General features: G+C 35.9%; 3 protein-coding genes and 1 pseudogene across 4 annotated transcripts; 3 read left to right on the forward strand and 1 right to left on the reverse strand.

Moving 5' to 3' along the window:
* Positions 1-481: 481 nt before the first annotated feature.
* LOC108345728 (cullin-3A) lies at positions 482-3840 on the forward strand. Of its 2 annotated transcripts, none has more exons than XM_017584448.2 (3): positions 482-644; positions 725-914; positions 1664-3840. In XM_017584448.2, exons 2-3 carry the CDS (start codon positions 754-756, stop codon positions 3702-3704), a joined length of 2202 nt encoding a protein of 733 aa, XP_017439937.1. In that variant the 5' UTR covers positions 482-644; positions 725-753; the 3' UTR covers positions 3705-3840. The 2 variants fall into 2 exon arrangements, with proteins under 2 accessions (XP_017439937.1, XP_017439938.1); XM_017584449.2 differs by having other exon boundaries at positions 733-914.
* Positions 3841-8030: 4190 nt separating this feature from the next.
* LOC108345640 (uncharacterized) lies at positions 8031-18307 on the forward strand. The gene is made up of 4 exons (XM_017584279.2): positions 8031-11500; positions 11789-12039; positions 13559-14149; positions 15858-18307. The coding sequence occupies exons 1-4, from the start codon at positions 8195-8197 to the stop codon at positions 18247-18249; spliced, it is 6540 nt and encodes a 2179-aa protein (XP_017439768.1). The 5' UTR covers positions 8031-8194; the 3' UTR covers positions 18250-18307.
* A 427-nt stretch (positions 18308-18734) lies between these two features.
* LOC108346121 (DExH-box ATP-dependent RNA helicase DExH18, mitochondrial) lies at positions 18735-22873 on the reverse strand. Its single transcript, XM_017585109.2, has 2 exons — positions 20269-22873; positions 18735-19292 (listed from the first exon to the last, which is right to left on the reverse strand). Exons 1-2 carry the CDS (start codon positions 22677-22679, stop codon positions 19238-19240), a joined length of 2466 nt encoding a protein of 821 aa, XP_017440598.1. The 5' UTR covers positions 22680-22873; the 3' UTR covers positions 18735-19237.
* A 1545-nt stretch (positions 22874-24418) lies between these two features.
* LOC128193678 (G-type lectin S-receptor-like serine/threonine-protein kinase LECRK1) lies at positions 24419-25512 on the forward strand (annotated as a pseudogene).
* The last annotated feature ends 1798 nt before the right edge of the window (positions 25513-27310 follow it).

Here is a 27310-nt window from a genome sequence, read left to right on the forward strand (position 1 = left end):
TAAAACGATAAACAAATTTCATCAATTATTAAATTTAAAAAAAGAAAGATAAAGAAAAATAAAGATGTATGAATGTTAACAAAATTAAAGGACCAAGATTATTACAAAGACACAAAAATTGAAATTTTAATGACAATAAAGATTTCATTAGCTGTCATATAATGGAATTAATATAAAAAGTAATGATACCGTTACAATATTTACATTCATTTCTTACACGATATAGACTTAAAATAGTTATAGAAAAACAAACTTTTATAAAAATGAAAAATAAACTTTTATAAAAATAAAAATAAATAAAAAGTTAAAAATGAATAAAAAAGTAATGAACGATAGAATTAAATGAATATAAATTTTTGTGTGTGTCTGAATACTTTCATTTTCTAATACAAAACATAAAAAATAATATCTAACTAATAAATAAATAAAATTTTCCAAATTGGTGAAAAGATTTATGATATATGTGATTTGGTTTATGAGAAAGTCCTCCTTTGTCAATCCCTCTTCTCAACTATGTAACGTTACTTACTACTCACCACTCACTCCCATTCATTCTTTGCTTCCTGCAATTCCTTCTTTTCTCTCTCAAAAACCCTAATTCCCAATTTCCCCAATCGCTTCTTCCTTCTCGCCCCGTCGCTAGGGTTTGTCTCCTTTCCTCTCTTGATTTCTCCAATTCCCCTTTCTCCGTCTCTTCTCTCTCTGAATTGAACTTTGCGCGTAGCGCTTTAGGGTTCCGATTCGCCGGGGAAGATGAGCACGCAGAAGAAGCGCGCGTTCCAGATAGAGGCGTTCAAGCACCGCGTGGTGGTCGATCCCAAGTACGCCGAGAAGACATGGAAGGTTCTAGAACACGCTATCCACGAGATATACAACCACAACGCCAGTGGACTTAGCTTTGAAGAGCTTTACCGGTGTTGATTTATTCGTTTAACTATCAATTAACGTTTTTCCGATTTCAGTGCTCCAACTTTGGTGTGAACTGTGCGAGATGCGATTTTGGATTTTTTTTGCTTTTTTTTTTCAATAGTGTTATTTTGTTGTATTTTATGTGGTTCTGTGTCGTGTTGTTTGGAGTAAATTACACTGACTCCTTATGTTTTTGCACATGATGTCTCTTCTTTTTCAGTTGCTGCACTAATCCCCTTAATTTTTGAAGAACATTATAGTATTCATCCTTAATTATTTGTAAAAAAAAGAAGTATTATGACCTTATATAAAAGATGTTGTGGTTGCCTCAGGGCTTACAACTTGCAAATATTGACAGAGGTTCTTATATGACACATTATATTGACCATTTCCCTGTGATGCTGTTTGGCCATTGTAGATTATTATGCTTTTTTGTATGATCAGTTCACCAGCTTGTACTTCTCATTCACATGGACATTGCATGTAGTTTGTTCTCAGCCTACCATTCAGTTAGAAGAAAAAGCTCCGATCTATATCTAGTTATTTACTAATTGATGCTACATACCTCCCGTAAATTTATTCGAATTGAACAAAAATCAGGAGTTTGTTATAATCAGCGTTATGTTATTGCCTGCAGTTTATTTAATTAATTTCCCAAGCTTGCTTAATTAATTTGCCCATAGATCTCCTTACCCATTTTCGTGTATTTGTATGTATTTGATTAATTTCTGATCATTTTGATACGCCCATTCAGGAATGCTTATAATATGGTGCTACACAAATTTGGGGAGAAACTTTACACAGGACTTGTGACGACCATGACTGCTCATCTAAAAGAAATTTCTCAATCAATTGAATCTGCTCAAGGAGAAATTTTCTTGGATGAGCTCAATAGGAAGTGGGTAGATCATAACAAGGCATTGCAAATGATCCGAGATATACTGATGTACATGGATCGAACATTTATACCTAGCAACCATAAAACACCTGTTCATGAGCTTGGATTGAATCTTTGGAGAGATGTTGTGATCCATTCCAGCAAAACTCAGGCTAGGCTTCTAGATACGCTTCTTGAGCTTGTGCTTAGGGAAAGGAATGGTGAGGTGATAAACAGAGGATTGATGAGAAATATAATAAAGATGCTTATGGATTTGGGTTTGCCTGTTTACCAGCATGACTTTGAGAAGCATTTTCTTGATGTATCAGCAAATTTTTACTGTTGTGAGTCCCAGAAATTCATTGAAACTTGTGATTGTGGTGATTATCTGAAAAAAGCTGAGAGACGTTTAAATGAAGAGTTGGAGAGAGTATCTCATTACTTGGATCCTAGGAGTGAGTCAAAGATAACTAATGTGGTGGAGAAGGAGATGATTGAAAGCCATATGCACACTCTAGTTCATATGGAGAACTCAGGCCTAGTTAGTATGCTTGTAGATGACAAATATGAAGACTTGCAAAGAATGTATAATTTGTTTCGCAGGGTGCCTACCGGGCTCACAATTGTTAAAGAAGTCATGACTTCCTTTATACGGGATACAGGTAAACAGCTAATTATGGATCCTGAAAGGTTGAGAGATCCTGTAGATTTTGTTCAACGCCTGTTAGATTTGAAGGATAAATATGACAAGGTTATTACAATGTCTTTTAATAATGATAAGACATTTCAGAATGCCTTGAATTCCTCTTTTGAATATTTCATCAATTTGAATGCCCGGTCTCCAGAGTTCATCTCTTTGTTTGTGGATGACAAACTTCGCCGAGGGTTGAAAGGGGTTGGTGAGGAGGATGTGGAGATTGTACTAGACAAAGTAATGATGCTCTTCCGGTACCTACAGGAGAAGGATGTGTTTGAGAAATATTACAAGCAACATTTGGCAAAAAGGCTTCTTTCAGGGAAGACTATATCTGATGATGCAGAAAGGAGTTTGATTGTTAAGCTCAAAACAGAATGCGGATATCAATTCACTTCTAAGTTAGAGGGTATGTTTACTGACATGAAGACTTCTCATGACACAATGCAGGGTTTCTATGCTGGCCAAGGTACTGAGTTGGGGGACGGCCCTACACTATCTGTCCAGGTGCTTACGACAGGATCATGGCCTACTCAGCCTAGCCCACCGTGTAATCTTCCACAAGAAATATTGGGTGTATGTGACAAGTTTCGAACATATTATCTGGGCACACACAATGGTAGGAGATTGTCCTGGCAAACTAATATGGGGACTGCTGATTTGAAAGCAACATTTGGTAAAGGCCAAAAGCACGAGTTGAATGTTTCCACATACCAAATGTGTGTACTAATGCTTTTCAACAACGTTGAGCAGTTGACTTGTAAGGAGATAGAGCAAGCCACAGCCATTCCCATGTCAGATTTGAGGAGGTGCCTTCAGTCTCTTGCCTGTGTGAAAGGAAAAAATGTTCTTCGAAAAGAGCCAATGAGCAAGGACATAGCAGAGGATGATGCATTCTTCTTTAATGACAAATTCACAAGCAAGTTCTTCAAGGTAAAGATAGGCACTGTCGTTGCACAGAGGGAATCTGAACCAGAAAACCTAGAAACTCGGCAAAGAGTGGAGGAAGACAGAAAGCCACAGATCGAGGCAGCAATTGTGAGGATAATGAAATCAAGACGAACTCTAGATCATAATAATATTGTGGCTGAGGTCACTAAGCAGCTGCAGTCACGGTTTTTACCTAATCCTGTTGTTATTAAGAAAAGAATTGAATCCCTTATTGAGCGTGAGTTTTTGGAGAGGGATAAAGTGGACAGAAAACTGTATCGCTATCTTGCTTGAACTGTGTATTTGCTTCTTTTGTTGGCACTCCAGCTTGTGATTGTCTGTCATGAGTTAGATGCTCATCATAAAATATTTCTGCCAAGTAGTGTAACTCTCCTTTGCATATCAACAAAACGTAGACTTGTTAGGTTCACTTCTTTCAGGCTGCAAAACTTAATAGATCATTTTTAGCTTTTTTTTTTTCCTGAATATCAATAAACTGAAACTTTTTAGCTTGTGGCCCTTGACTGCAGTATACTTTTCAATCATTATTTCTGTAACCATACTGCCTGAGAAGGAAGCTTCGCCATGAAATTAACAGAAAGAAAAAGAAAAAAGAACATTGGTTTAATTACTCTTTTAGTCTTAATTTTCGTCCATAAATGTCAAGTTGCTTTTTCTGTATTTTTTAGTCTCTATTTGTGAAAGTAAATACATTTAGAGTTATGTGATGTAACAATATCATGTAACAAAGTTTCAATTTAATTTTTATATTTGTTTTTTATAATTTAATTTTGTCTTCAATTTAGTTTTAATATTTGTTTTTTTAATTTAATTTAGTGCTATTTTTTGTTAAAATAGAATAATATTATCTTTCTTCAAATTAAAATTAAATTTTTTAATAAATTTTATGCTGTTATTTTTATTAAAATTGATATTATATTCAAATAAATTACTTTATAAACAATTTTTTATTAAGATTAAATTGGTCATTTTATTCTAATTTTGGTTAAAATAGATCAAACATATTAAACTTATTAATATAGATTAAAACTACATATAAAAATTTATATATGATTATTAATTAAACAAGTTTAGATAAATAAAAATTTATTTTAATTAATAAAAATATTTGTAAAAATGATAGAGTTGGCTTAAATATAATTTTAGAAATATTTAATAAAAATATCAATTTAAAATTTATGCAAAAATTAATTTTGTTTCAATTTGAAAAAAAAACAATATTAATTTATTTTAATAAAAATTGAGATTAAATTAAATAAAAAATAAAATATAGGAAAATTTTAGACTTTGTTATGAGTGCTACTATATCATAACGTAACATTCCACTTTTTTAGTAGTATAAAACTTTTAAAATAAGTATCACATGATAATTGATCAAAAACTTCAAATTTTTAAGTTGAAGACTTACATCCGGAGAATTAAAAACTGACTATGCTGTTGTTTTGCCCCATTCCGCTTTGGATCAATTATAAAATATTTTTATCCGTTTTCATCGTTAAGGTAATAATTGCAAGTAAAAATATGTCAAACAAATAAACAAACACAAAAACATAAGCAAAATAATCACATCATGAAATTATAATTTACTGTACAACACATTTTATTTTAAATCAAACAAGAACCTAAATATATATATATATATATATATATATATATATATATATTCTAGACTTCACAAATCCAAGAGTTATGAGAGTTGTACACTTGTAATAGTAGAACAACTGCCTCCGAACTATCACACAAAATTAGTTTGTCAACCACTTATGGACAAAGAACACCAGACTATAGGCTATGATCTCCTACTACTCATTATCATATAATTATTTTTCTATCTGAGATGAAATGATTATTAGAGTGTTAGGATAACTCTCAAGACTGAGTTCCCTACATCAACCCTCTATGTAACACCATCATGGAATCTTTTCACAAGAGTCATAAAATTACGTTCATCTACCATAAAAAAAATCTAAATAAAATATTGTCAAATATGGAAGATATTGCAAATGTTTTTTAAAATTGTTTAAATTTAAATATTTTTAGAATGAAATTTCTATGAGTTGATTCTCACTGCAAAAATTAACACACACACATATATATATATATATATATATATATATATATATATATATATATATATATATATATATATATATATATTAAAAAAAATTGAAAACATTTTCTCCAATTGCAACCTTTATTTCTCTCTATTTATAATATAACATGTTCTGCATATATCCTAAACTTCAATACCTTTTTATCTTAAAAAGTTTAAATATATTAATGAGATGTGAGATCCTATAAATTTTAATAATTAAAAAATACAGATATAGTTAAATATTTTAAGTAAAAAAAATAAAACGATTTGTTAATTATAAATTAAAGAATTTATTTTAATTTAAAAATATTTATTTTTAATAAATAAATTTTGGTGAATAATTGTTAAAAAAATTATTAGACGTAATTAGATATTAAGAGATATTCTTAAATACTATTGTTAGATAAATAATAATAAAATGATATATATTTTTTAAATATTAAGCTTATAAATATATATGACAAGGTTTACAGAGAGAATTTTAATAGAAATTATGACAAACTCTAAAAGTTGAGTTTTTATGAAAAATAAGAAAAAAAAGTGAGGTAAAAGGTGGGAGAACTTACATTTTTGTTTTCTTTTTCTACTCTCTTTCTTTTATGTGTGCATGATAAATTAGGTTAAATTGTAGTTATTTTTTTTTTTATCTTTTGAAGTTTAAAATAGTTTTTATTTAAAATAAGTTGATATTTAGAGAAATTGATAATTGATTTAGATATAAAGTTTTAAAGGGTTTTTTTTAGAAAGATGATATTTTGATGAAAGAATGTTTTTTCATGATTTTGAGTTTGAGAAACTTTTAATCAAACGTTTTTCTTTTTCAGTAAAGATTATGATGATAAAAAAACAATTTTTTTATTAACATTTTTAATAAAACAAAAATAAATTTCTATTTTAGTTATTGTTAATTATATATTTTAGAAAGCGAAAAATGGAGACATTACATGTTAATGAATTCCAATTTCTGATCGTATTAACCCAATTTAAATTTAAACATGAGTTAAAAAGAAATCATATCTTAACTTCTATAATTAAATTCATATTTTGAAAAGTTAGATAAAATTTGAAGATCAATTAACAAAGGAAGTCGTTTTTAGAAATAATATACTGAATTAAAACTTAAATAAAATAAAAGTAATAATAATTATAAAAAAATATATAAAAATAATAAATTATTCCAATTTCATTTTATATATGACAAAGAGATAAAAAAACACGTGAATAAATAAGATTATAATTTCAAGAATTTTAATTTTTTTAAAAATCACGACTTTAAAACATGTATAATTTGATAACAAAACACTTAAAATTTATAATTTTAAAATAAGCATATAATTATTTACAACATATAATTATAATTAATTCAACTAATATAAATACTAAATAAAAATATCATATAAAATAAAAAAGCTATATTGTTTTGATATAATAATATATAATAATGTAACAAGTTTTTAATTGAGCACACTAGTTAGGATAATATGATGGTGACTATAATATCATAATAACGATCTCAGATAACTATTATACTTAGAATTATGTGATTGCTAATTACTAATTTGCCACATTAATTAATTTCGTTCGAATATAATTTACCAATTCAAGAAATATGGAAAACCAACAATGTCACTTGATGGTCATAGCAGGAAAGACTTAAAAAAATGGTTTAATCATTCACTAAGTCTCTATTTTCGCATGAAATTTCAATTTCGTCCCTTTCTTTCTGAAAATCTCAATTGGGTCCCAATTTTATGAAAATTGCAACAAATCGATCCTTTCCGTTAATTTGGCTGGACGACGTTAAAAAAATTGATGAGTGAATGCTGAGATGACGAACGAGCGCTCGTCCAGCAGCGAACGAGCGCTCGTCCAGCAGCGAACGAGCGCTCGTCCAGCAGCGAACGAGGCTCGTCCAGCAGCGAACGAGCGCTCGTCCAGCAGCGAACGAGCGCTCGTCCAGCAGCGAACGAGCGCTCGTCCAGCAGCGAACGAAGGCTCGTCTAGCAGCGAACGAACGCTCGACCACCGAACGAACGGTCGTCCAGTGTGGAACGAACGGTTGTCCAGCAGTAAGAGGTCGACGAGCGTCCGTTCTCTGGTGGACAACCGTTCGTTCCACACTGGACGACCGTTGTTCGGTGGTCGAGCGCTCGTTCGCTGCTGGACGAGCGCTCGTTCGCTGCTGGACGAGCGCTTGTTCGCTGCTGGACGAGCGCTCGTTCGTCATCTCAGCATTCACTCATCAATTTTTTTAACGCCGTTTGACACTATTTAACGGAAAGGATCGATTTGTTGCAATTTTCATAAAATTGGGACCCAATTGAGATTTTCAGAAAGAAAGGGACGAAATTGAGATTCCATGCGAAAATAGGAACTTAGTGAATGATTAAACCTAAAAAAATTTAACTAATCCTAATTAAAAAACTGTACCCTAGTGCGGCGCCTCCTCCTCCTTCCAATCCATGCACCATAACCCAGTGCTCACTCTCCATCTGAGTGAGGCATTTCATCGAACATCATATCGGCACCTCTTTCCCTTCTAAACACCCAAAACGAACTCTCACACTCACGCATTCACTGTCTGTGTGAGGAATTTCGTCGAACATCGACGCGTCGCCACCTTCATTTATCTTCGAAGACTTTGTGAGAGGAATTTATTTTATCAAACATGTCGTCGGCGAAGTGGCGCGCCTTGCAGCATCGCCACCGCTACACCTACACCGCTGTGGTTTTCCCTCCGTCGTTCCTCTCCTCCCTCTCCCTCCTCCTCTCCGACCCTCTTTTCTCCCCCTTCCACTCCTCCCTCCTCCACTTCACTTCTCTCTCCTCCACCCTCTCCCAACTCTCCCACGCCAAAAACCTCGCCTCCACCTTCCTCCACCTCCTCCAAGCCCACCCTCCCCCCGAACCTCAAACTCCTCTTAACCTTGCCTGCGAACTCTATCTCCACCTCCTCTTCCTCGAAAACTCCAACCCCCTCCACAAAACCTTCCTTTCTCCCCTCGCCAAAACCACGCCGTTCCGCTCCATCCTCGCCACTTCCTTCGGCACTCTCCTCCATAACAACCATGCCTTCCCGCGCTTCGCCGTCTCTCGCGCCGCGCTCTCTGTCCTCGGCATGCCCAAGCTAGACTACCTCGCCGCAGTAGTGGAAGATTGCGCTGTCCTCGTTGCCTCCGATGCCGTTAATGGCCTAACCGGCGTTGTTTCCGAGACTGAGAGGCCTTCGCCTGTTCTCATGGAACAATGCCAGGAGGCTCTGTCTTGTTCATATTACTTGCTACAGAAGTTTCCTTCCAAGTTTCGCGAAAGTGAGGGTGGTGAGAGCGGTGTTGTCATGGAAGGGATTGTGAGTGTTGTGTTGAGTGTTTTGAGTTCAACTGCGTTTTCGAGGGACTGTCTCGTGGCGGCTGGTGTGGCTCTGTGTGCTGCTTTTCAAGTTTGTGTGAGTAAAGAAGAGCTTGGTTCGGTGTTGATTCGAGGGGTGTTTAATAATAGCTTGCAGGGTTTGGATTTGAGTGGTGGTGGTGGTGACATTGGTGAGGTCAGGGATGTGATTGGGAGGATTCCTTGTAAGGGGGATTTGTATTTTGGGATTTCTGGCCTTTCTGTGTTGAGTAGGCTTTGTTTAATTAGAGGGGTTCTCACTGCGGTTTCTAGGGACTTGCTTAATGCTCATTTTAGTGGTGTGGGTGGTATTAAGACTGTCTTGTATGATGGGGTTTTGCCTGAGCTGTGTAGATTCTGTGAGAATCCTGTTGATAGTCACTTCAACTTTCATGCGCTTACGGTGATGCAGATTTGTTTGCAGCAGATTAAGGCGTCGTTGTTGGCGGGTTTAACTGATATGTCCGGGGAGTATGAGCCAATTCCGGAGGAAATGGGGGTGCGGTTGCTTAGGATTATTTGGAATAACTTGGAGGATCCTCTGAGTCAAACAGTGAAGCAGGTGCATCTCATTTTTGACCTGTTTCTCGACATTCAGTCTTCCCTCTGTGAGGGTGGGGAGAGAATAAAGGAGTTTTTGGTGAAGATTGGATCGGATCTTCTTTCGTTGGGGTCTCGGTGTAAGGGGAGATATATTCCATTGGCATTGCTGACGAAGAGATTGGGAGCGAGGAAAATGTTGGAAATGACTCCAGATCTGCTGTTTGAGACAACACAGGCATATATTGATGATGATGTCTGCTGCGCTGCCACATCGTTTCTGAAGTGCTTCCTTGAGTGTTTGCGTGACGAGTTCTGGGAGAGTGATGGTATTGAAGGAGGATACGCTCTCTATAGAGGGCATTGTCTTCCCCCAGTTCTGTATGGGCTAGGTTCTGGATCATCGAAACTTCGCACCAATATAAATACTTATGCCCTGCCAGTTTTACTGGAAGTGGATGTGGACAGTATATTTCCCATGCTTAGTTTCATCTCGGTTGGGCCAAATGGGGATGAGAACAGACTACAATATACAGAACTTGTTTGCTTGGACATGGAAGTGAATCTCGAACAGAGAATTGCTATTCTAGTTTCATTGCTGAAGGTATCTCGGTCACTTGCTTTGGTTGAAGGAGACATTGATTGGGCAGAAGATCCTTCAGTGAATGAAAAGGAGCCTGGGCTGGGAATTGAAAGCCATGCTATTGTTTGCATTAAGGGAATAAATGTTAGGATCCATGTTCAGTGGCTAGTAAATGCATTGACTCATGTGGACGAGTCACTGCGTGTTGATGCTGCTGAGTCTCTTTTCTTAAACCCCAAGACAGCTAGTTTGCCTGCTCATCTAGAGCTCACTCTAATGAAGGAAGCTGTGCCTTTGAATATGAGGTGTTGCTTCTCAGCTTTTCAGATGAAGTGGAGCAGCTTGTTTCGTAAGTTCTTCTCTAGGGTTCGAACAGCCCTGGAGAGACAATTCAAGCAAGGAAACTGGAGCCCTCTCGAGCATGCTAAAGGTAATGAAGTTTATCCTTCTAAAGGGAATGATAAGGAATCAACAATCAAAAGAGCCGATCATCTTTTTCACTTTATGAGGTGGTTGAGTGGCTTCTTATTTTTCTCGTGCTATCCTTCTGCTCCTTACAAGAGGAAAATAATGGCGATGGATCTCATCTTAATTATGATAAATGTTTGGTCTATTAAGTCATCAATTTGTGATGAGTCTAATAGTTCTTTGCCGGGAAGTCAACTTTATCCTTACAACAAGGGGATGACTTCATCTGATTCAACTCTATTGTTAGTTGGGTCAATTGTTGATAGTTGGGACAGGTTGAGAGAAAATTCATTTCACATATTACTCCATTTTCCTAGTCCACTACCTGGAATTTCTAATGAAGACACGCTGAAGAAGCTAATTGCTTCGTCAATGAAATTAGTTTGCAGTCCACGTGTAAGGGAAAGTGATGCTGGAGCTCTATCCTTACGACTTATATTTAAGAAGTACGTGCTGGAGCTAGGTTGGTTGATTGAAGATTCATTAAATGTTGTTCATTTAAGCTCAAAGTCTGAATTGGTAAATGAAGTTAGCCAGTCCAATAAATCCAGAAATCCTGTAATAACGTATTTGAAATCAATGATTGATTGGCTGGATGCTGCTGTAAGAGATGGGGAACAAGATCTTTCTAAAGCATGCAAAAACAGCTTTGTCCATGGTGTATTACTTGCTTTGCGCTATACTTTTGAGGAACTGGATTGGAATTCTGATGTCTTATCATCTAGCATCTTGGAGCTGAGATATTTGTTGGAAAGACTTCTAGATCTTGTTGTTCGGATAACTTCATTGGCACTATGGGTGGTTTCTGCAGATGCTTGGCATTTGCCTGAAGACATGGATGAATTGCTTGATGAGGATAATCTTTTGATGGAGATACCATACGATGAGCATATGCCTTCATCTGAATGTGAAAATAATAATTCAAATCCTTCTCATGATGATGGCCGATCATCAGAACAGATAGTCATGGTTGGTTGCTGGCTTGCCATGAAAGAGGTACCTAACCTGAACAGTGTCTAAGAACTGTTAAAGCATTGAAATATAGTATGATGTTTTCTCTTAAAAGGGGTAAAGTAGAAAGACTAAAGATTTCAGTCTATCATTCATTATTTCTTCACTTTAATTTTGCACGCCTATAATGTTAGAAATGATACCAATAGAATATAATATAGCGTACTAGTTATTTCAATGGTGAATGGAGTCAGAGTGGTTCAGTACACGTAATGGTATTAGGTCTACATATTTCTTCTCTTTCCTAATGTTTCACCATGTTTTCTTCCTCAGGTGAGCCTTCTTTTGGGGACTATTATACGAAAGGTGCCATTGCCAAGGAATACTTCTTCGGATTTATCTGATTTAGAGGGGCATTCTGTTGACTTTTCATCTGATTCTGTGCTTGACTTGGAACAACTTAAAACAATAGGAAATCACTTTTTAGAAGTCCTCTTAAAGATGAAGCATAATGGTGCAATTGATAAGACGAGGGCTGGGTTCACAGCTCTTTGCAATCGATTACTCTGCTCTAATGACTCAAGGTATGGATTTTTGTTTTTCTGTTTTTGTTTCTGTGAAATGAGTATTGGATAATGCATATCAACAGAAAACTTGAGTAGAGAAGGATAAAAAAGAAGAAAGGAATACCCAATACGAAGGCTACAAATGTATTCTGTGTAAATTATGAGATACAATTTGTCAATTACAAAATACAGAGAACTGACCCCTAATTATACTGGAATTTCAGTTATCTATCCTTGATAGGATTATCAGTAACTGATCCCAAAAATGTTATCATAAGATAATAACTGATGGCAGGATGACTGTTTTACTGAAGATTATAGATACAAGATAAACACTTTATTTACACATAATAAAGGCTTAAGAATAGCAAAAATACCCAAAAATAAGACGTGTTCATATATCGGAAACTGTGAGATGTAAAGAACACACTACAGATGGCAAAGAGATTCAGAACAGGGGAATGGAATTATTTGTTGATGAAATCTATTATTTATTTTACCTTTTGACAAAAAATAACTTTTATTGGAGTGAAAATAGCAGAAGTCCAATTAGGGGGAGGATAGAATATCATTTGATAGAATAAGAAAGCATATGACAAAGGACCATGATTAACTATATAATCCTTATCTCATGGAAGTTTACAGGCTATGGGATGCTCTTGATGAAAATTTCTGTCTTTCTCTTGTATAGTCTATTCCAAATAATGCAAGGTACTGAGCTTGAAATTGAATCTTGCAAGTGGACTCGCAATGCTACATATCATGTTTGGTATACTGAGCTTTCTAAAATTAAAAGGTATACTGAGCTTTCTAAAATTAAAATTCTAATTCCAATTGACAATAATTAAATAAAGCATTCTTGAATAACCTCTACATTTTGAAATTTTTATTTTGGTATTCTTTTTAAAATTAGAATTATAATTCCCCCAATTAATAGTGACAATTTCAAGCAATTGAAAACTAATGAAATAAAGCATTCACTCTGTAATCCAGACCATATAATTCTAACTCCAGACTTAATATGGCGCTTTATATATTTTCGAGGTATTGTGCAATCTGTGTTATACTATGGCGCATTTGATTAGAGTATAACTCTTGTACGGAGGAGATTTCATTGGATCTGCTATTGACTGTTCACTAGGTCTAAAGGGACGGATTTATAGTTGCTGTACTTTCAAAAATGAATGCCTAAAGTAGGAGGCTTCATTGCTTCTTTAGTATCTGTGTTTTGCTTATAAATGTTAAAAGCAATTTGGTATTTAAATTCCTATTTTCTTCACATATACCATCGTAAGATAAAACTATGACGTGATAAATGAGTTGTAAAATTTTAGTTACGATCTTGTCACTATCACATGCTCACATACAATGTACTTTATGAAATGAAGATTCTTGGCTGTTATGTTCTCTCGTATACATAATACAAAGAGAAATATGTTTGTTTGATTTAAATAAGGAAGTCTTTGTCATTTTAACTAGGTCATTATATCGGAAATCATATGTTTTTGCCATTTCTTAGATGTATCTTCCTTTTCAGACTTCATAGAATGACAGAGGCTTGGATGGAACAACTTATGCAAAGAACTGTGGCCAAAGGACAAGTAGTGGATGACTTGCTGAGAAGAAGTGCTGGAATACCTGCTGCATTTATTGCTCTGTTCCTTTCAGAGCCAGAAGGCACCCCAAAGAAGCTTCTGCCTCGGGCATTAAGATGGCTTATAGATGTAGGTAATGGGTCCATGCTGAATCAGATTGAAAACAATAGCTTCGATGGTGACCCATGCAAGTCAAATGATTCTGCAAATGGAAATAATTCTACACGGGCAGCTGAAAGAAATGTCAATCTGACGTCGTCAAAGATCAGAGATGAAGGTGTCATTCCTACAGTACATGCATTTAATGTTCTAAGAGCTGCATTCAATGACTCCAACTTGTCTACTGATACATCTGGTTTCTCTGCCGAGGCTTTGATTTTGTCCATTCGTTCTTTCTCTTCACCGTATTGGGAGATTAGAAACAGTGCTTGTCTGGCTTACACTGCCCTGGTTCGTCGCATGATTGGATTCCTTAATGTTCATAAGCGGGAATCAGCACGACGGGCAATAACTGGACTTGAATTTTTTCACAGGTATGAATGTTGGATCTACTTACTTTTAGCTATTTAAAATCATGTCATATGAGAAGAACACGTTCATATTTCAATCCAAGAAATTTTTTGCTAAAATTTGATTTATTGCTTCATGCATGTATCCTGGAAGTTTTTACGATCTTCTAATATTGGTGCTGCTTGCAATACTCATGAATTATGTTAGGGTAGATGCCTTGCAATTATAGTTTTTAATCGTGTGCTCTATTGGTATGGCCTGTGGCCACTATTCATCAGGGGACGCTCTGTTGAAAGAGGGAAAATCCCCCTGTTACTTGTTTTATGAGACACTGGTCCTTTTTTTTGATATTTCAGTCTTCGAGAGATAGGGTTTCTGTTACGAGACCCACTCTGTGGCCATTTGAAGTTAAGAATGAACATGAGATCAAACAGCTTTTCTAGTGACTAAAGGCTGTTCTTTCTATTCTCCAAGTTTTTTTACCTTTACAATACACAAAGATGAGTTTGCATTGACCTTGACACCAAATGCTGTTTAAAGTTTCATTTAATTGATTATTATTATTCCTTATACATATTTCTGACAACAGGACAACTCTTTTAAGCTTTAAGTTCAATTTCTAGTAATTCTAGTGAGTTCAATTTCAGGGTACTACTCGGTTAGATTATCTGTATTATAAACTTTTTAAATTATTCATAATACATGTTAGGTCTGCAGTTATGCTACCACAGTTGAAATATGACACTGATTTTTTCATATATATGTAGACTTATTTTTACTTTGTTAAGCGCGTACAGAAGTTTGTTTATTCATATTATATACATGCATAGAAAGTATATTAAATTAAGAAGGTATTGAGATTGAATCCTCAAAAGGAAGAGTAAAAGGTAGACAAGTAGATGAAATTTAATCACTTTTTATTCCTTCAAAGTCTTATGATCAAACATGTATTGTAAGTAAATTCTCTTTTTTTACATTAGGATGGAATTAATGAATTTGGTAAAAAGCTGTAGTTAAAATACGTTCCGGTCCTGATAATTTTGATGATAATTCAGGCATTGATCTGAATTTTGGAGGTAAGGGATCTGAGAATAAACTCCAAGGAAGTATAAGAACTTTCTATAGAAAGGCGATGATTACTATTTAAGACTAATAAGCTGGATCTTAATCTTTTTATGATAAATGCTAGATTATAAAACTATTCTCGGGCTTCCACTTTGTAGCCGAAGCTTTTGATAGAGTTGATCTTTGGCTATAATCATCACATTGATAATAACATGCTTGCTGATAAAGTGGGCACAGGCTTAATGAATTTCTAAGATTGAAACATCTCCCATGTTGGAGGAGGTATATATATATCTGGCATAATCATAAATTTGTTATTATATTGCCTTTTTCTGAATGTTGATAAGTTCTCTGGTTTCTGGCATTGCTTTAATCTGCATAGTGTATGTTGATAAGTATAGATATGATCGGATGATTTTTGAAAATGGTTCACTTGGCATTTGTCAATTGTTGTACTGTAGATGGAATGTGGTAGCAGTTGTGGCCGTCCTTTCTGTGTTCATATCACTCCACACTGTCCACTAATGATGTATGCAGCCCATGGGCTCGCTGTCCAAATCCTAACTTCATATATACCATTACTAGTTCTGGATATCACTGTCTGTTATGAGTGTGTATGTTCAGAGGTGGTCTGAAAAGTTACTGATGACTTTTTTTTGGACCTAGGTATCCGTCATTGCATTCATTTCTGTTTAATGAACTGGAAGTTGCCACAGAGTTTTTGGGTTGTGCATCTTCAGAAGATTTAGAGTCCATCCGTGGAAATAATTTGCATCCGAGCTTGTATCCAATTCTGATTCTCTTATCAAGGCTCAAGCCTTCATCAATTGCTGGTGAGACAGGAGATGAGCTAGACCCTTTCCTTTTCATGCCTTGGATTAGAAGGTGCTCAACCCAAAGCAATTTACGAGTTCGTGTTCTTGCATCCAGAGCTCTAACAAGTATAGTATCAAATGAGAAATTGCCTGCAGTCCTTCACAATATTATATCCGAGTTGCCCTCTGTAGATAAACTGATCAAATCAACTAGTTTTCCAATTTCTTTCAACTTCATTCATGGAATTCTCTTGCAGTTGAGCGCTTTACTGGATATAAATTTTAGGAATCTCGCTGATAACTCGAGGAAAGATCATATCATTGGTGAGTTGATTCAAAATCTTCTACTACGGTCATGGATTGCAAGGCCCACTCATTGTCCGTGCCCTATCCTTAATGAAACATTCTTAAGAGTTCTGGATCAAATGCTCAATATGGCAAGAACATGCCAGATCTCAAAACATTTCCGTTCCATTTCCAAGCTGCTATTGGAGCTGTCAACAGAATGCTTAGATTTAGAATCACATAGCCTGTCATATTATGATCCAACCATTGCCAAACTTCGTGAGCAAGCAGCCATTTCATATTTTGGATGTTTTTTTCATGCACCTATGGATGAGGAAGAGACAATCAATATGAGACTAAGGCATTCTCTTCCCAATTCAGAATCATTTCCTGAAGATGAAATGGAAAATACATCTTTTGGTCTTTTGGATAGGTTGATTTGCTGCTTGTCAGACTCATTATATGAAGTTCGGCTTGCAACACTGAAGTGGTTGCTGAAGTTCCTGAAAGCATCGGAGCCTTCTGGCAAGGTCTATGATCTATTCCGTAATGACATCACGGCTGTTCAACTCTGGGTAAAAACTAACCTTCATGGAACCTTGGTGAACATTTTGGCATCAGAGAAGCACCACAGATGTACAAATTACATTCTGAAGATCCTTGTAGCTTGGAGTTTGCTGCAGTTTGGAAAGTTGGGTCAAGAGAAGTGCACCGGTACAGGTTATGTTGGTGAAATGGACTTTGATTCCGTATTGAAATTTTGGAATGAATTAGTTTTCTTGTACAAGCAAGCAAGACATGCAAAGACCCAAGAGACCCTTGTTCGCTGTCTGGGAGTATGCATCAAGAGAATTACAATGTTGTTTGCAAGTTCTATTATACCAAATGACGGAATAGATTTTTCAGTATGTGGTGAAATTCATGAGGAGGAAATGGTAGTTTGTTTGTTTGATTGCATTGTTTTTTTCTGTAACATGATTAAACAATGTAGTTCATCATCTGAGCCGGCGAGTATCCGCTATGCAGCAGCTGAATCTTTGATAGCATCTGGTTTGCTTGAGCAGGCTGGGCTCCTTGGCTCATTTGTTTCAAATAACCAGATTCCCTTGGGCACTTCATCTTGTTTTGTGAAAAATGAAGCTATGAACTCGTATGCTCATCAGGTACTAGAGGTGTGGCTCACATGCATTAAGCTTTTGGAAGATGAAGATGATTCTGTTAGATTGAGGCTTTCCTCAGATGTTCAGAAGTGTTTTACTAAAGAAAAAAGTAGGAGCAACCATCCTCCTGGATTGGTTCCAATCCAAGTAGATAGAGTGATAAGACTCTGTTTTGACCACCTCTCTTCCATTTTTGGCCACTGGATTGATTATTTCGATTATCTTTGTCAATGGGTATTACGTGCTGAAAACTGTGTAGCACCCGAAGGAGATCTTGTGAGACGGGTATTCGACAAGGAGATTGACAATCATTATGAAGAGAAGCTGTTGATCAGTCAAATTTGTTGCTCCAACATGGAAAAACTACCTATTTTGAAGTCCTGGGCTGACAGAGATGAATTCAGGAGCTATTTACATGAATGGAGAGTTAGATTTTCCCATCAACTAGTGTCATATGCTCAAGACCATATTGTGAAACAGGAAGGGAATGATTGGATAGGAGGCGTGGGTAACCATAAAGATGCATTTTTACCCTTATATGCAAATTTACTCGGTTTCTATGCTATTTCTAACTGCATTTTCCTTGTATGTAATGATGCCAAACTACTACTATCTGATGTAGTTGTTCTTGGAAGAGCCATCAATCCATTTCTTAGAAACCCTTTGATTTCTAACCTATTTAAGTTAGTTGTAGAATCACATGAGAAAGTGGCCGGTGATGTTGCTGAAGGCTTGCTTCCTCAGATCGAAAATTGCTCTATCTGGGATAGTTTTAACCCTTATTTTCTTCTTTATTAGGATTTGTATACTGGGTGTAGATTCTCATAAAAGTCCTTTATGGGGAGCTTTTACCAAATTTTGAAACTTCCATACAATTTCCCCAGTTTGTGTACACAATTTTGTAATTGGAATGTAATTTGTTAACAGATTTTGTTTGACAAGCTCATTTCTTCCCAGGTCGATAACTATTTTCCATAACTTATTACTGTTTTGGCCAAAATAGATATAATAAAAGATATTTGTTTTTCTTTAATGTCCGTTGCATCAATTATTTTATTTTACCAAAATATTCTTAATTAAAGTATTGATTGTAGTGGAAAATAAATAGAAATCAAATAAGTCTTAATGACATTTATTTATGAACTTTAGAACAATTTTATTACTATATATTAAGTCAATCAGTTACTTTAATTATAATAAAGTGAGTAATGAAATCTAAGATCTAGTAAATACACGAGATCAATTAGAACCACACTACTTACAACACAACACGATTTCTTCTACGTCAGTTTTGTATTACACAAATGTCAAGCATTTGGCAAATACTTATATGTCACAAAAAGGATAAACCTATAAAAACCTCAACAAAATCTTAACTTGCAGCATAACGAAATTAGTCAAGAATATATGTATGTTTCCTTCGAACGGGAATGATGATTGACCTATTTATCCATAGTAAAGTTGCACAAATCAGAATTTCTCGACTCCATTTTCACACCTCATGATTTGGTGAACTTGAAAATCCGTAAATCTGTTATAAATAAATCTCTTCTATTTCAACTCCATCTCAGAGCAATACTTACCGTTTAACTTCAATGTTCCGATACTCCGGTAAAATGGATTGTTACCGAAATGAAGTGTGACAAACGGGTAACTTTTCATATTCATTTCAGAACATTGCTATATGATCAGAACTTATAGGGTACTTATCCCGCAGAAAATAAACCTTAAAGATCCATCCCCAACAGAAGAGAGAATATTAGAACTACCTTAGGGTCATGACAATTTAGCTAGCTACTTTCTTTGACTTATCAAGCGGTAAAAAATCCTGATGACGATTCCTGAAAAAAAAGAAAAAAACCTTGTAGTCAGGTAACACCGATCATGGGATAGATACGTAGATGACAGAAAAAAAAGAACGATAGAGCATATAAAAAACAATGGATTTTGAACGCATTGAATTATAAAACGTAGAGCTGGATAAGAAACAGCTCCAATACATTCATAGATAAATCATGAGCTGCAGACTTCAACCGTGAATTATTTCTTAATCCATGGACCCTTTTGATTTCCTATCATAGAAATAAAAGTTCAGCCTTCAATTGTATCACCAGTACAACTACACAAATTAACTATAGTGTTAGTAATATACTTTAGCACATTCTTCAATATTGATTCATTCTTCAAAATGTTATCACTTCAAAAACTGATTGATTTGCATGATTAACTAGTTTGACCTTCTAGAAAATAAACTATGATATAGCATGTAGTAAGCATCTCTCCCTCAAGGATGTTGATCCCCTCCCACCAAACAACCAGTCCCCAAAAAATTCTAAAGGTAAAAAATATAGAAAACATAGTACCAGAAAATAATTTGAACTTACAAGTTTTTCATACTCAAAATGAAGTTGTACTTTTCTTTTGGAATGTAAAATTTGTTGTATGACATTTGGTCCCTAAAATAAATTTTCTTTTGCTTTTCGTCCTCGTTATTTTGTTTTAATCCTTCTAATATATTTACTTTTCGTTTCGGTCCATAATCATTTGGAGTTAGACCCTTTTAATAATTAATTGTAACATTTTACCCCCTCTGATAATGTTTTCAACAATCATAATTTGTATGCCACAATGATGAGCCACCAAAATCTCACAAGATATCATCACAGCCAGCCTTTCCCTTAGATAAAGAAGCCATATGCTTAGATAGTAAAACAGAAGAAGTTTGCAGCAAAAGAATAGATCTTTGAATTCAAATTTAGTGAAATTAAACAAACACTTGGATAAAGATGGTAGACAGATAGATCCAGGGATTCTTACTTATATAATTTTGTAAGTGATTGTGGCCTTGAATAGTCCATTCCCCGTTTTACAGTTTGTAATTGAACTGCACTCCCTGTTTCTAGTTGCCTTTCAATTTTTTCAGTTTTTTGTGTCCCTTTATTCCTTGGTTCAGGTTTCCAGTTAGCTTTGACAAGAGATTCACCCAGTAAGTGAGCAACTTCTGAAACCATTGCCTCTACTTTCTTCACATAAGGAAATGTCTTCTCGTCAAATTGGTTCGACAACCACAAATACATAGATAATACTTGATGCCTAGTCTCAAGGTCTAGGAGTTCAGCATCATTTCGAGCAGAACTTTTTGGCATGCCCATAGCTACATTTACAGGGAGCTTCTGACCAAGCGATGTTGCATATCTAAGTAAATGGTGCATAGCTTTTGGTTCTCTAACATTGACAGGAGCAAAACAAAACTGAAAACGATCTTCTAGAGATAATCCCTGAACCCTCTCTAACATATTAGCAATCTTCTTGATGTGACCATGTTGACACAAGAAGTATGACCCGTCCAAACGGCAACTTTCACCAAATTTTTCTAATATCTGGCTGAATGTCAAATCCGGAAGTTGCCCAGCAAACAATTCAATCTGTTCATAATATGGAAACAGGCCTACCTTTTTCACATTATCAAAAGGTTGTTTCAAACACTCAATTAAGTAGTCCAAATCATCTAAATGCAAGGTTGTGGCAAGTCCATCAGGATATAGGCATCCTCTCCGGCCTGCTCTTCCTGCAATTTGCTTAACCTGTGATGCTGGAACAGGAACCATTTTGTCACCATTGTACTTTGAAAGGCTATTAAAAATCACCCTTCTGATGTTAAGGTTCAGGCCCATTCCCACTGCATCACTGGCCACCAGAACATCATATTCATTACTTTGGTCGTTGAACAAACTAGCCTGCTGTCTACGAGTTTCAGGTGGTAGAGCACCGTATATCACACAACAACGGTGTTTAGTCTGCGTCTCAATTGCCAACTTAACCTCAAATATCTCTCTTCTAGAGAATGCAACTACACAATCCCCAGACCGAATATTTTCGAGATTTCCTAGCAGTGTCTTAGCTTCAACCACCAATGGTTTGAACCTCTCATAATTCTGTTCATACAACTCATCCCCAGTGTCTTGACAGATCTTCTTGACAATATCCACAACACTAGGATCACCACACAAATGTATCTCATCAGCCTTCAACCCAAGGAGAGCCCTTGTCCATGCATATCCCCTATTAGGATCTGCCATCATCTGAATCTCATCAATAACTGCCACATCATACAATTCCTGTGTCGATGCCATTTCCACAGTACATGCAATATGATCTGAAAACGGTACACGCTTGTTTTCCTGCCCAGTCAACAGGCTGCAATAGATCCCCTTTGCATTAACCTTGTCAAAAACTTCCATAGCCAACAACCTAAGTGGACTACAATAAATCCCTTTCTTCGCCTCCATAAACCGCTGCAAAGCATTATACGTCTTGCCGCTATTCGTCGGCCCACAATGATAAATAATCTTCCTTTTCATCGCTCGTGCGAATGGAAACCAAGTGTGTGGCTTGGTGAGGTCAGCCGACTCAACCATATTCCTGAACCTCTTTATCTCATCAGGAAAATTCTCCAAACAAAACTCCACAAATATGGGAAACAAAAAACTCACCGCCTCATGGCTCGGCCCAAGATACACCAAGTACTTGGCAACATCAGCAGGGCAGTTCTTCATGAGAAACCTCTGGAACTTGTGTACTGCTGTGGGAAAAAATGACAAACCAATATAAATGGCAAGGGCCTGATTGGATGCCCAACCTGATTTGGCAAACCAAAGGCACACTTCTCGCAGCACCTCTACCTCTGACCTATCCAGACTTGCACCCCGTTTCCCACTGCACATTTCGCCGTACAACTCGACAGGATCACGTGATGCCATGTGAACAAATTCATCACTCTTCTTCCCTAACTCATCGCCATTATCACTACCACTACTAATACTACTACATTCTTTCAAAGAATCAACAATCTCTAAATTGCATTCATTACTACCATCATTTGCAACAAGCCCATATTCAGAAAAACCATGAATACTACTACTAGCCTCATTTCCAAGCTCAAAATCAATGTTCTTACCACAATCTGCGTCGAACTCAGATATCGGCGTCTCGCCGCCGCCGCCCTCCTCATCCCCGTATGCGGAAAAAGGTCTTGCGAGGCGGAATCTTTCGCCGGTAAGTCTCGAACTTTGAGAGAATCTCGGGCGAAGGAGCGGGTTTGAGAAACGGGTCGAAATTGGGGAAAGCGGGTTCTGAAAAGTGTGGAAATGGGAGTGGTTGAAGAGAAGAGCTTGAAGCTTTGAGAGGGTTCTCTTGCGTGTGCACAAGTGGAAGAGGCCTCTAGCCATTGGAATAGGTTCAACAAAGAGAACGAAAGAGAACACAAGGGTTTTTATTTTGTTCTGGCAATGGTGGATATTAGAGGAAAAGAGAAAGGGTTGGATGAATTTAATATTTGACAATTACGGCGTGGAAGTGTGTTTTGTGAGAATGAACGGGAGGAAATTTAGGGAAGGGTCTGGTTAGGGATTTAGATTCGGAATGGTATAAAGGTTTATTGCAAAGGACGGCTGTGAGTTTTTTTTGTATTTTTTTTATCATAAAAAATTTAATATCATAAGTTCAAATTTTTTACTTTAAAGAAAAAAAAAACAGGTTACCCTGTGTTAGTTTCAAAGGAGGGTACTCTAGAAGGGAATCTGTAAAGACATGTTGGAGTGGGTATTAATAAAGATTATGAATTCGTTAATAACAGAAGAGAGACCTAGAAGAGCCATTGACGCTGGAGCGAAAAGAGAACCGGTAAGGAAGTCCTAGGAGGCTAATCGAAGGAGATGGGAGGAGGGATGGCGGCAGCGGAAAGGAAGAGGGCAGCGGACGACAGTGCTGATGGAGAAAGGATGAAGACAACATTTCACATAATTAACTAGTTAATTGTCCTAATATTATTACGGTTCAGTTCTTTTAACCTGAAGTATAAAATAATTTAATTAGTTTTTAGTAAAAACAATTTAGTTTTTTTAAGTACAATATAATAAGTTAACTGTAGTTTAAGTTCAGTTTGGTGAACTATGACCAATCCTAATGCTTATTGATTTCTTTCTTCTTGTGTGAGCAACATGCCTTTTTCAGATTCAAGATGGGTGTTCCTTCCACTGCTGGATAAGTCTTCAAGCTTTCCATTCTTGCTTCCACTTTTGATATCTTTTTCTCGTAGGAGTTGCTGATCATTTGCATTGGGTTAGGTTTTTCTCAAACTTATGATCTCTACATGTTTGTTGATATGCCCATAAGAAAGTGATCCCGTGTGCATATGATACTTCTATGTTTTTTAACTAACAACGTTCTCTATAATAATGCTAATTAAGGAATAACATTCTACTTAAATTTTCATAACCAGAACATCATAACATGCTAATTATGATCTCTACATGTTTGTCGATGTATTATCTGAATTTGTGATGGGGTTTTTCAGGATGTTGCTGAGGATTTAGGGGTCTACATTGTATCATTTGACAGACCAGGGTACGGGGAGAGTGATCCTCATCCAAGCCAAACTATGAAGAGCCTGACACTAGATATAGAAGAACTTGCTGATAAATTGGGACTAGGATCCACATTCACTAGTAAAAAAATACCTTTTTATGACATACCTATTATAACAGATAAAAATTATCCATTATAATAGGTTGACCGGTGGCAGAATGGTAATAAAAGTAAAACATATTATAACGTAGTTTTATACATTCGTTATAATATGAAATGTGGTGGCAAACTTGTAAATAAATTTAAAACATATTATAATGTAAATTTGTATATCAGTTATAATTTCAAACACGGTGGCAAACTTGTAAATAAATTCAAAACATATTATAACGGAGTTATACATATATGTTATAAACATAAGAGGATTAGAAAACTTTGGTAATATATTAAAACTGATTTTAAAAAATATCTCATAATATCTCTCAAAATCTGATTTTTCTATTTTCCTCAACAGTCAGGTTAAAGTGTCGAAGTCTTGGCAAGCCCTAATTTCTCCTCACATTGAATTGATGGCGCGATCTTCCCACATTGTTGGCTCTCCATGGTCTTCCCATGCTCTCCATGTCGTCGTCTCGGAGGCGCCAGACAAGTAGTTTGTGTTACCGGAGCTTCCGGTTACATCGCTTCCTGGCTCGTCAAGTTTCTTCTCGAATGTGGCTACACCGTCAAGGCCACCGTTCGCGACACGAGTATGTTTTTTTTACTTCTATAATTTTTGTTTTCGTCAGTGATTATTTGTGGTGATGCATTACTATTTGGAAGATTAAAGATTGGGTAATGTGTGATGTGCAGATGATCCCGAAAAGGTAGATCACTTGCTCAACCTTGATGATGCGAATGAGAGATTGCATCTCGTCAAGGCGAATCTTCTAGAAGAAGGTTCCTTTGACTCTACTGTTGAAGGTTGTCACGCTGTGTTTCACACTGCTTCTCCCTTTTTCAACGATGCCAAAGATCCGCAGGTTTGCTTCTTTTGCGATTTGGTTTATGTAGTTATTTTTTAATCTGTTTTGGCTGTGTAATATTTTGTTTTTAATTTATCTATTGCAGACTGAGTTGTTGGATCTGGCAATGAAGGGGACTCTGAATGTTCTGAAATCATGTGTGAACTCGCCCACGCTGAAATGCGTCGTTTGAACTTCTTCTATTGCTGCAGTTGCGTTCAGTTTTTGCTTTAATTGTAGAACTGTTTTAGCGGTGGAGATAATGTATTTCCATGAAGAGTGTGAGGCTTCAATCATTCACTGTGACATAAAGCCTCAAAACATCTTGGTGGATGAGTTTTGGACTGCCAAAATATCCGATTTTGGGCTTGCAAAACTTCTCATGCCCGATCAAACCAGAACCATGACAGGGGCAAGAGGAACAAGAGGGTACTTGGCCCCTGAATGGAACAAGAATGGCCCAATATCTGTCAAGACTGATGTTTATAGATACAGAATAATGCTGTTGGAAATTTTATGTTGCAGAAGAAACATCGAAGTTCATGCCCCTGAACCTGAGGCGGTTAGTCTCTGCTCCTGGGCTTATAACTATTTTGTTGCAGGAAAACTCAATAAGATTTTTCCTTGGGAAGTGGTGGATGACAAAACTGCCGTGGAAAATATGGTTAAAGTGACACTTTGGTGTATCTAAGATGAACCTTTTCTTCGCCCAACAATGAAGAGTGTCGTATTGATGTTAGAAGGGGTCACTGACATAGAAATTCCTCCTTGTCCCGCTTCTAATTCTACTTGAATTTTCTCTGTTAAGAAATGTCGCAGTGTTCATGAATCATATGCTTTTCAGTTTATTTGTTTGTGGTTGTCTTACTGTCACTTGTTAGGCTTATTTTATGGTGCTGTTAAGGTAACAAGATAGAAGTTGAACTAGTAATGCATAAGGTTGGGATGGCATTGTTTGATTAATGTAGCCAACTCCAACTGATGGGGTAAGGCTTATCTAATGAAGTTTGGTTTATTTAACATCAGTTTTAAAAAGATATGTGGATACTTATTACAATCATTTATTAGATATTATTTCTTAGCTTACTGTTTCTTATTCATGAATAGGTTGACATTTTGGTTCTCAAATATATTATTGTTGAGAGCAATTATGACCAAAGAAGTTGAAAATATACACTTTGGTGATGGTTCATGCATCAACAGTGAATGTGGTGTAGTTGGCAACACTCTTCATAAAGAAGAAAATGGCAACATAGAAAAACAATTTCATAGCTGGGAGATGAAAGAAGAACCCGTGTAGGTGATCAAGATCAAGAAATTTTTTCTATTTATTTATGGAAAAGAAAATCATTTGTTCTAAAAATGATTTGTTCTTTTAACTCTCTTAATTTTTAGAACCCCAAGGGTGTTGTTAAAACAGGAATATGATTATAATTTCATTGGAGGTTAATTATAATAATTTAAAAAAAAACATATATTATAACGTACTAAACAATTTCGTGCATATTATAACTGATTTCAGAAACTACGTTATAATATGTTATTATAATGTAAATTTATGCTACGTTATAAAATGCGCAGACTTATTATATCGCCCAGAATTATATCTCCAGTAACTACGTTATAATAGATCATTTTTGTACGTTATAAAATGTGATTTTTCCACTAGTGATTCTACATAATAGGTTTCTCTCTTGGGGGTCAGGTTGTTTGGAGGTGCCTTAAGTTCATCCCTCACAGGTATGATGTATTCAGGTTTGAGGTAACTCTGTTGGCCTCAAACAGAACATTCTTTGTTTTTTTTTCTTTTGTTGGCATGTAAATGTTTATGTCCCTTTGGTTGAACTTGCATTTTAGTTCTTTCAGTGATATAAGATCTTTGTTACTCTGCACTTATGATGCAGAATCTGTTGGTCCAGGCGGTCAAAACAAACTTTGAATGAATATTAATGTTAACTTCACGAGTGTAAAATGCTCAGGTTTGGGAAATTGGTGGGGTGATTATGCTTGTCTATGACATCAAGATGAGTGGGGTAATTGTACTTGTCATACCAAATTATGCAATACTTAAGACTCTCATTTCTGTGTAAGTGTGCAGTACTTAAAGAATTGTCTACAAAAACTACACGAGGACATCAAATTTCTTGAAATAAGTTATATGAATCTATGAGCCACTTTCTTTATCTGTATTCTTTGTCAGTGAAACAAAATTTCAATGGTGCAGGTTGGCAGGTGCACTGCTGATTGCCCCGGTGCTGAACTACTGGTGGACTGGTTCTCATCTGGTGTGGCTTGTAATTTGTAGATTGAACCTCTCTTTGAGAGAGAGAATGCTAGAGCATTTAGAATGTTGTGGCTATTTGTTTGATACTTACAGTTATTTACATATGAAAATTTTTCTTGACTGCTGTCAGGTGCACAGAGGCAACTTGTTTGTTCTTGATGTAGAAACCTCGTTCTTTTAAACTATTTTTTAGTTAACTATAAAT

The sequence above is a fragment of the Vigna angularis genome, chromosome 8 (assembly GCF_016808095.1).
Source record: "Vigna angularis cultivar LongXiaoDou No.4 chromosome 8, ASM1680809v1, whole genome shotgun sequence".
NCBI lineage: Eukaryota > Viridiplantae > Streptophyta > Magnoliopsida > Fabales > Fabaceae > Vigna > Vigna angularis.

Coding starts and splice junctions, on each gene's coding strand:
- LOC108345728 (XM_017584448.2), top strand. CDS start 754: ATGAGCACGCAGAAGAAGCGCGCGTTCCAGATAGAGGCGTTCAAGCAC. Junction 915..1,663: donor AGCTTTGAAGAGCTTTACCG/GTGTTGATTTAT, acceptor ACGCCCATTCAG/GAATGCTTATAATATGGTGC.
- LOC108345640 (XM_017584279.2), top strand. CDS start 8,195: ATGTCGTCGGCGAAGTGGCGCGCCTTGCAGCATCGCCACCGCTACACC. Junction 11,501..11,788: donor GCTGGCTTGCCATGAAAGAG/GTACCTAACCTG, acceptor TTTCTTCCTCAG/GTGAGCCTTCTTTTGGGGAC. Junction 12,040..13,558: donor CTCTGCTCTAATGACTCAAG/GTATGGATTTTT, acceptor CTTCCTTTTCAG/ACTTCATAGAATGACAGAGG.
- LOC108346121 (XM_017585109.2), bottom strand. CDS start 22,679: ATGGCTAGAGGCCTCTTCCACTTGTGCACACGCAAGAGAACCCTCTCA. Junction 19,293..20,268: donor TCACTTACAAAATTATATAA/GTAAGAATCCCT, acceptor CTTTTTTTTCAG/GAATCGTCATCAGGATTTTT.